The sequence below is a fragment of the Meles meles genome, chromosome 19 (genome assembly GCF_922984935.1).
Source record: "Meles meles chromosome 19, mMelMel3.1 paternal haplotype, whole genome shotgun sequence".
Taxonomy (NCBI): Eukaryota; Metazoa; Chordata; class Mammalia; order Carnivora; family Mustelidae; genus Meles; species Meles meles.
Window position 1 is genome coordinate 42,829,683 of NC_060084.1, and position 9,283 is coordinate 42,838,965.

At 54.8% G+C, this 9,283-nt stretch overlaps 1 protein-coding gene across 4 annotated transcripts; it reads right to left on the minus strand.

Annotated features, from left to right (window-relative positions):
* Window positions 1-1,117: 1,117 nt before the first annotated feature.
* On the minus strand, window positions 1,118-7,958 carry NFKBID (NFKB inhibitor delta). Of its 4 annotated transcripts, XM_045988817.1 has the most exons (12): window positions 7,859-7,958; window positions 6,372-6,472; window positions 6,098-6,158; window positions 5,489-5,688; window positions 5,058-5,248; window positions 4,871-4,976; window positions 4,606-4,752; window positions 4,439-4,490; window positions 4,196-4,344; window positions 2,426-2,542; window positions 1,927-2,091; window positions 1,118-1,781 (listed from the first exon to the last, which is right to left on the minus strand). In XM_045988817.1, exons 4-12 carry the CDS (start codon window positions 5,492-5,494, stop codon window positions 1,728-1,730), a joined length of 987 nt encoding a protein of 328 aa, XP_045844773.1. In that variant the 5' UTR covers window positions 5,495-5,688; window positions 6,098-6,158; window positions 6,372-6,472; window positions 7,859-7,958; the 3' UTR covers window positions 1,118-1,727. The 4 variants fall into 4 exon arrangements, with proteins under 4 accessions (XP_045844773.1, XP_045844772.1, XP_045844774.1 ...); XM_045988816.1 differs by lacking the exons at window positions 5,489-5,688; window positions 7,859-7,958 and having other exon boundaries at window positions 6,372-7,125; XM_045988818.1 differs by lacking the exons at window positions 6,372-6,472; window positions 7,859-7,958 and having other exon boundaries at window positions 5,489-5,706; window positions 6,098-6,170.
* Between the last annotated feature and the right edge of the window lie 1,325 nt (window positions 7,959-9,283).

Consider the following 9,283-nt stretch of genomic DNA (forward strand, 5'->3'; position numbering starts at 1 on the left):
GTGCACGCTGGTACAGGGCTGCTGATGTGGAAGACTAACACAGGGAGGGGGCTCCAGAAACACCACCTCCCAATATTCAAGACCTGGAGTAGTGCCCCCTCCCCGGATTCTGGGCTTGGCCATGTGAATGACTTTGACCAATGTGATGTCAACAAGTGTGAGGCAAGCAAGTACGTGTTCTCTTACAACACTTCCTCTTGGAACCACCCACGTTCCTGGAGAGACCAGACGGAGAAAACGGTGTTTGGCCCACTCCCAGTGGTCCCAGCTAAGCTGTCAGACTTGTGAGCAAAGTTGTCCAGCCCAATCAGGCCCCTAGCTGACTGCAGCTGCATGAGTGACCAAAGCAGGACTGTCTAGTTGAGCCCAGCCCAGACTGTAGGATCATTAGCAAATAGTGATGGTTGTTTTAAGCCTTCGCTTTTGGGATGGAGACATGGGCACATGCTCCCAAGTAGGCTTATTTGTTGTCTATGAGAGGCTCTGAGCAGTGAGGGGTTAAGATGAGTCAGAGGGCTTTCAGTGGGTCTCTTTTGGTGATAAGAATGGGATAAAGTCCAGAGCAGAGGCTGTGGGGCAGTTATGAGAAAGGGTCATTGGGAGGTCTTCCTAGTTTGGGTCTCTCCAGAAGCAGGATTTGAGGACAATCTATTGGTAGGGGAGGTGGGAAAGGACACAGAAAAGGGAAAGCAGTCAGGAAAGGATGTCATCAAGCCAGAACCAGTACAGGGAACTGAAGCTTAATTCTGTTGGGGAATTCTGAGAGCATGTGTAGAACACACATTTCCACATTTATCCTCACAGAGAGGTGAGGGACCTGGAGTCCTTCTATACCATCTCCTTTCTGTCTCTGGTTTGAGGGCTGTTAGATGGGAAAGGGCATCAACTCATTGGCACTCAAGGCTACCTGGCTCATACCCAGGGTAGAGCAGACACCAGTGGCCCCACGATGTCCACAGGCAGTCAGACCACCAGGTACTGACGGGTGAAGGATGCAGACTTGGCACCCACAGTCTGCTACATACCCCACCCACACAGTCATCCAAACATGATTCCTCCGCCAAGCACCACGGCCGCTCCCCTGCACCAATGCCCCCAGAGATTAAGACAGTAACACTGCAGTCCAAACTGAGTTTAATAAGGCATTTCAAATAGGGGAGGGATTCACCGGAAATGCGGAGATCTGGGATAGGGGCCCTGCCAGTTGAGTTCTGAATTAGAAAGCATAGGACCTAGGGAACTCCAATCTAGGAAGAGTCCTTCCTATGCTCAGGGGTAAGGACCTGAATGGTGTGGGTTTGGGGAGTCATCTCGGGAGCTTTACCAGATGACAGTGGGAGCTATTCTGGGGGTAACCCAAGTACTGTGTAGGGAAATCACATCTGGGATTCTAGGTGAGTTGAACTGGACTTCAGTAGGGGAGGGGGTCCCAGAAGATTCCAATGGAGGAAGGGTTAGGGGTCTAGGGTGTTTCACAGAAACAATCAAGGGGCCTCGATTTCACAGAAATCATCAAGAAGGCTCCTTGTGGGTAGGGGAGGGGTATTACACCACCCCAAATATTGGGGATCGTTTACCCCCCCGGAAGCCATTTTGGGGTTTTAATGTAAGACCCTGATGGCAGGACATTCCACATACATTATCATGGATTTGCAACATTAGCATACGCTGGCTGTCCCACAGGACGGTGGGGACTGGAAAATCAGTCCAGGTTCTGGGTTTGAGTCCTAAGAGGACAGGCCTGGGGGTGCCACACGGCTCCTCTTCAACAGCTGCCGGAGCTGCGGACAAGACAGGGGAAAAGTCAGGGAGGCTAGAAAGAGAGGCCAGGGCCACAGACCCTCTAAAGTCCTGAGTGCGTAGGGTCAGGGGTTCAGTCCGTTAGGTCAGAGGCCACTCTGCAGTCAGGGTGGGCTCAGCACTCACCCCCTCGGGGCCCGGCCCAGGCCGCAGCAGGTGGACAGGCTGCTCGTTCTCCAGGTTTCGCAATGTTGGATCTGCCCCAGCTGCCAGCAGGCGCCGCACAATGGCCTCCTGGGGTGGTCCAGGGGGCAGGGCAGCCGCCATGTGGAGGGCTGTGTTCCCATGGGCCTGGGGACAGTGAGGGGAAGGCAGATAAAGATGCAGACTCAGCTGGCCTCTGGGCCTTCCACAGTATACTCCAGAGTCCAACACCGCTGCCTTCCCAGCCATATTCCATGTGCCCCTACTCACATCCTGGAATCCCCTCCACAATCACGTTCCACACACCCTTTGGTCTATGTCCCATACATTCCTGCAATCTACAGCCATCCACATCCCATGCGGTCCCCACCTGGGTTCTCTACATTGTCCCTACCACAGCCACAGCCCACAGGCCTCTCCAAGCCCCCCGCCCTTCTCTGTCACCTCTCACACAATTGCCCATTCCAACCTAGGTCCCCACCTTCATGTTGACAAAGGCCCGCAAGTCTCCCCGCGGCAACTCAAGCAGCAGCTGAACCAGGGTAGGATTGGCGGCCTGCACAGCCAGATGCAGAACTGTCTTATTGCTCTTGATCTCCTGTAGAGAAAGGAACGGCGGAGGTCAGGCCAATCCTCACACTCAGAGCCCCCTCCCATGGAATCCAAGAGCCTTTAGACACCTTGTCTCTCCTTTGCAAGCACCCAGGGGTTCCTTACACAGTTATCTATGTTGTGCACTATACAAGACTACCACCTTTAAAGGGGTGCTATTCGCATCATATGCATCACAGAACTATATGTTTCTTTTGACAGTTTTCCAGCCCAAGTGTCTTTGAGAAGAAGGCTCTTACTTAATCCTCCAAAGGCACTCTGCACTTGCAGCTGCCCTGGCCACCCCACATTCCTTTAGGCATGGTAAAAATGTACCCACATCCCACAAGGACTGTACTTGATCTATAAGGATGGGACTTGAACAGCATTAATCAGGGGACTCAACAAACCCATACATACTTCCATATTGAGTTGTTCTCTTCATATTTTGGAGCAAATAAAGATATTTTCCACAATGAGACCTTATTACGTGCCCTCATTAAAAATATGATGTGTTTCTATTAAGACAAAACAACCTAGCTGGCTCACCAAATAGATAATGAAGAGGAGACCAGAAGATGGAAGGGGGAAAGCTCTAAATTAAGAACAACTTTAAAAGTCTTACAATGGCAATATGAGGGCTTTATTTGGGTCTGAGTTTTTTTTCTTTTTCTTTTTTTTTTTAATGAAAAAACAATGTAGGGGCACCTGGGTGGCTCAGTGGGTTAAGCCTCTGCCTTCGGCTTAGGTCATGATCCCAGGGTCTTGGGAGCCTGCTTCCCCCTCTCTCTCTGCCTGCCTCTCTGCCTACTTGTGATCTCTATCTGTCAAATAAATAAATAAAATCTTTAAAAAAAAAAAAAACATAAAAGGGGCTCCTGGGTGGCTCAGTGGGTTAAGGCCTCTGCCGTCGGCTTGGGTCGTGATCCCAGGGTCCTGGGATAGAGCCCTGTATTGGGCTCTCTGCTTGGCGGGGAGCCTGCTTCCCCTTCTCTCTCTGCCTGCCTCTCTGCCTACTTGTGATCTCTGTCTGTCAAATAAACAAATAAAAAAAAATCTTAAAAAAAAACCAATGTATATCACTTTAGAGTCAATCGGAAATTTGAACACAGTCAAGATACTTGATATTATGAGTTTAATTTTTTTTAAGGTGAAATGATGGTATTGAGGTTAAAAGAGTTCTTCACTTTAAAGACATAATTTTTTGTGAATATACTATTTTCTGTATTTTATCTGTGTTCAAAAGTTTTTTTTTTAAGATTTTATTTATTTGAGAGAGAGGAGAGTGAGACAGTCTGTGTTCTCTGGCACGAGACTACCTGATTCTAATCCCCTCTCTGACTCTTACAAGCTGTAAGATTTTTGACTCCTATGCCTCAGTTTCTTTATTAGTAAAGTGGTAAAAGTAATAACAGTGCACATGTCAAAGGGGGTCGGTGAGGATTCGATTAGCTAATCCATGACACTCGATGCTTGATGAACAGTAAGTACAACCTAAGATCAGTGATCTTCTTCTCTGGGGCCCAGGGAAATGTAGCCATGTGCTCAAGTTCACGTGGCTGGCAAGAGGCAAAGTCAGCATTTGTCTGAATGCCCTGGATGTCCGGGTGCCCTACCCCACACACCCTTCTAGGGGCCGGCTGCCCACTGCCCAGCTCACCTGGCTGGTGTGATCAGCACCCATGTGTAGCAACATCTGGACACAAGCCAGCCTGTCTCGGGCCTGGGTGCTCAGCACCCGGGAACACAGGTCAGGTGGGTGCATAGCCACGTTGAGGGCCAGGATGGCTGTGTGGAGAGGGGTGAGGCCTGCAGGATAGAGGTGGTGAGGGCTCTGCATCCGAGGCGCCCACCCCACCCCAGCCCCACCTGCCACACCGACCCTGCCCACCACCCAGCTTACCCTCAAAGTCTCTGGCTTCTAGGTCAACCTGAACCCCCGAGTTAATCACGGCCTGGGGAGGAGAAGGCACAGTGCTGGAGTCGAGTCTCCCCAGGTCTCCTAGCTCTGGAAGCCAGGATCTGAGCAACCAGTCCATCCCATTCTCCCCACCAGCCCACTGGCCATACCGAGAGGACTCCTGGGAGCCCATAGGTAGCGGCCACATGCAAGATAGAACGTCCCTGATGATCAGTGGCATTGGGCTCTGCTCCAAGGTTCAGCAGGTCCTCCACAATCAGGGGCTGGTTGGCGGCAGCAGCCACCAGGAGAGGGGTCTGCAGGGAAGAAGAAGGTCAGGCTGGGCCCCTGGTCTCCTCCCCTCTGAGAAATCAATAATGCAGGCCCCCAGACCTTCTGCCTTCAAATCCAGCAGTCTGGGCCCCTGGCCCTCACCTTGCCCTTATGTTCACGAATGTCCAGATGTCTGTACACTTGGAGCATCTCAGCTGCAGCATACGCTGCCCAGCGCAGCCCCCGAGCCGCAAACAGGTGCAGGAGCCTGAGGACAGGTAGAGGATAAGCAGTGAGCACAGCACTCCAGCTAAGTCAGGAACAGGCAGACTGCAATCCCCATACTCACGTGTCTCCCTCCTCATCCTGGGCCAGCAGCTGCTGTGGCCCCAGAGCCAGCATGTGAGCACGGGCTGTGTCCAGGGATGGTCCAGTGGCCACAGGGGGCAACTGTGGGGGTCCTAAGGGGAGTCCAGAACCTCTCCAGGATCCTGCCTGTGGCAGGGAAGGTTCTCCATACAGCCGGGTATCCAGAGGGTCCTGAAGGATACACGGGGTGAGCCAGGGCCAGTCAGCTGAGAACTCCTTTTCCTGACATATATAGATACACACACACACACAGAGCGCCAGGTATGGTGGCTGGGTGCCCCATCTGTAGTGAGTGACCTTGGACCTTGGGGCCTCAGTTTTGCCCATCTGAAGAATGGGCTCTTAATCTAGCACAAGGGCAACTGGGAATTTTAGGGGCCCTTCAGCATCCTGTTCCACTCTGTATCTCACCTCCATCCCCACAGAAAATGGACACTGCCGCCCTGGGTCGGAGGGTGGGTAGAAGTCAGGAGTCGGGAAGCCTTCAGCAGCAGAAGCAGGGTAAGAGTAGGGGCTGTCTGTGTAGGCAGCATGCGTGTTGGGGTCCCAGTCTGGAAAGCCCGTGGTGGGAGCCAGGCTGCCAAGTCCAGAACCCACAGTCTCTTGGTGTACTGGGAAGCGAGAATGGCCTGTGTGTGAGAGGAGGAGCAGGGGCAGGCCTGGTTACCAGGGTTGGGGAAGTCATGACCAAGGCTGGAGGATGGGGGTGAGGGCCTGGAATCTCCCAGGGTCCTGAGAGCTAGTACTTGTGGGACACCAAAGGGCTGGGACTCAGAGGGCTGAGGGTTTAGACTCAGGGACCAGCAAAAGGCTGGGAGCCTGGGCCCCTCAAACACTGAAGGACTGTGTACATAGACCCATGGGCTTCAGAGAATCTGGGCGATCAAACTGCTACGGGGTCCCAGCAAGAAAGAGAGTCTGACTCCCAAGTTCCCCAAAGTTCTAAGATTTGGAATGTTTGAGTCCCTGAAGAAAGCTGGGGAGGTGAGCTGAGGGAACCAGGTGAGTTTCCAGACTTACCAGCCTCACTCTCATTCACAGATGGGGTCAGGGACTGGGCCAGGGGAGATGGAAACTGTCCCTGTAGAGGGATAAACAAACAAAAAAAGGAACAAGGGGGAATTTATGGGACAGATCCCTCAGCATCCTCTCTGCATGCCCCGCCCACAGCGCATCTAAGTCAGGACTACAGCTCTCATCTGCTCCGAGAGTCAAGGGCTCACAAACCATCAAGTGTCTGCCCAACAGGACATGGCCTCACGAGTTACAGTTTAGAGGGTTTCGTGGGCCTTACCGCTGCCCCACCAGCGTCAGGCTGCTGCTGACGGCGCCTCTGTTCTTCCAGGAGTTTCTTCACGGTCTGTGATGGGCAGTGGCTGCGTTCACTCCGGCTCACTGCGGGGGAGGCGGGGCAGAAGAAGAGGGGAGGGAAGCAATCAGAGTTCCTTAAGTCATCCAACTACGCGGGGGAGTGGACTCGGGCACCCTCCCTCGCCCTCCTGCATGAAAAAACTGGCACACTGCGACGCCTGAGAACTCCAAAGCCAATCTTAGCTTTCAGGTGCAGCTTCCGCCTCCGCCGTTTCCTTCCCTTTGCTCCGCACTTTCCCCTCAGACCCAACTTTCCACCAGCGTCGTGGAAACTGAGGAAGGGGGTGGAGGGCGCTCCTCTACAGCACCTCCCCCCACCTTCCGTGAAAAATCCCAGCCCCCAGATCTCCCAGTCCTGAGGCCTTGGGGGTCGCTGGGTATCACTCCCAGGAGACTTGCACATTCAGGTGCCCAACACCTCTCTGTCCTCGACACACTTCCCGGGAAACCAGGCGTCCGAGTCCCCGGGCCCTCTCCCCAGGGAACGACGAATCAATAGCCCCCTAGCTCGTCGGGGATCGGAAGTCCAGACCCCATTCCCTCTTCAGACCTAAGAGTCCAGGCCCCATTCTGCGGAACTCCGAGAGCTTAACACCCCTTTCCCCAGGACTCAGGAGCCCGGGCCCTCAGCCTCGCCCTCCCTTGCACCTGGGAGTCCCATTTTCCTGAAGCCTGGTCCGCACCACCCCGGAAGTCCGGACCCTCAACCCTCACCCGGGTTCCAGCAGAGGAAGGGTTAAGCGGGGGAGGGCGGACTCGGAAACTGCCCAGACACGACGTGCTGACGTCACGGCGCTCACGCAAGGGAATCTTCCATCCACCCCTTCCTCTCCCGGCGGCGCACCGCAGGTGTCCCGCTCAGAGGCGGCGCGTGCGGCCAGGCGTGGAGCGCTCGGAATCCCCGCACGTGGGGAATTCCTGCTCCGCCCGGGGACCCAGGGTGGGTGGAGACGCGGGAATTCCCGGGGCCTGGGCAGGGTCAAGGCCAGCGTGGGCCCCTACGGCAGGGCGCCTCCTTATCCACACCGACTCGTGGCTGATTTTTTAAACAACCACGCCCCCAGGACTCCGTCTAGCTCCTTTCTAGAGCCAGAAGACCAGGCCGCCAGCCCCCTCCTCCCACAGTACCCAGGGGTCAGGGCTCCCAGCCCTTTCACCCCACCCCCTGACCCAGAATTCCGAATCCCCGGTTCCTTACCCTCCCAGGACCCAGGATCCCAGAATCCCAGCCGCTCCTCCATCACCACCAGAAGTCCTGGACCCCTACCCCCTTCAAACACCGAGTACGCTCACTCCCAGCACCCAGGCTTAATGCTCCAGCTCAGTTCCGCAGGTTCGTGAGAGCCGGACTCCCAGCTCTCGCTCTCCCAAGGGGTCGAGCGTGCTTCTCCTCCCCACCCCCTCCATTACCTCGCGGATTCCGCGGCGCGGATTGCGGGCCCCCAGGGCCGCGGCCTCGGCGCTGCGCCAGCCTCGCTCTTCCCCCGCGGAGCCGCCGCCGGGTCCCCGATCTAGAGCCTATGCCCCGCGAGTTTTTAAACTGGACTTCTTGGCACCGCCCAGTCAAGGGCAGGGCCCCTCCCACAGACCCGGGAGTCCCCGTGTCGCGCATGAACTAGCCCAGTCTCTGAATGGGCGGGGCTGATGTTGAGGGCCTGACTCCTGAGCCTCCTACCTGGAAAGAGGGAGCTGGGGGCCCCCATCTTTGGTCTGAGGGTGAAGCGGCCAGGGATTGCACTGGGGGCCTGGACTTCTGGGTCTCTGTCCAAGGGCGTACCAGAGGCTTTGATTTCTGGGGCCTGGGCTGGAAGGGGAGGCTTTGATTTCTGGGGCCTGGGCTGGAAGGGGATAGTATTCCTGAGTCCCGGGGTAAGAGGAGGCTGGGATTCGGGCCTTCCTAGTCCCAAGGGAGGGAAGGTTTGTAGGTAAGAGTGAAATCGGTAGACTCAAATTTCTCCCTTTCCCCACATCACCTTGTTCAGAGGTTAGTTCTCATTTATTCATTCGTCATTAAAGATAATTTATTACATCAAGGGAGGCCCTTTGCTGGGGGCCGTGGTATAGCTGTGAACTAAGCGGACAGGAATTCCCAGCCCTCAAGCCAACTGACATTCCCAGGGGAGGCTCGTTCTCAGTTCCCATCTCGGTGGCCCTGTTAATCATTTCTCCCAGCCTCTCAAGACTTGGGCTGTCCTGATTCTCCTCCCTCACATATTGTTCCTTCCCAGTTTCCTGGGCTGTTTCCACCTCTTCACCCATTCTTGGGGGCCAGGGGCACTCCTCTGTCTGAACTCACTTCCTGGGTGATCTCATCCAGTCCTGTGGCTTTATTCATTCATAAGCCATCAACCCGAAAATTTACATCTCAGGCCAGAAACTTATCCCTGAATTCACAGATGCAGCTGTAGTCATTCGGTGCTGCTGGGAGATCTAGGAGGCATTTCCAACTCGGTGTCCCCAGACTTTGGCACTTTCCTCTAAACCTACTCTCCCCTCCTACTCCATCTCTGTCAAGGGATGCTCCGTCTTTCCAGTAGCTTAGTCCAGAAGCTTTGGTCATCCTGAATCCCTCTCTCTCAAACACACCCATACGTACATGACCAGCAAGTTTTGTTGGTTCCACCTCCAAAATCTCCCCAGAATCTCCTCAATGCCCACAACCCGGGCCATCCGTCCCCTCCTGCCTGGGCGATCACAGAAGCCTCCCTGGGCTCTGACCCTACCCTCAGTTCATCCCCAAAGGCAGTCACAGGGACCCACTTTTTACTTCTCCCCCTCCCACACCCTCACACAGGAAGCAGGTGACATTGTCACCAGCAGGGTGACATCCGCTAT

Bases quoted from the DNA above. Each gene is read 5' to 3' on its own strand.
- NFKBID (XM_045988815.1), bottom strand. From the start codon at position 5,404: ATGGGCAAAACTGAGGCCCCAAGGTCCAAGGTCACTCACTACAGATGG. The intron at 4,753-4,870 runs GTGAGGGCCAGG...TCTTCCCTGCAG, and splicing joins TTCGTGAACATAAGGGCAAG to ACCCCTCTCCTGGTGGCTGC. The intron at 2,092-2,425 runs GTGGGGACCTAG...CACTGTCCCCAG, and splicing joins GGGCCTTTGTCAACATGAAG to GCCCATGGGAACACAGCCCT.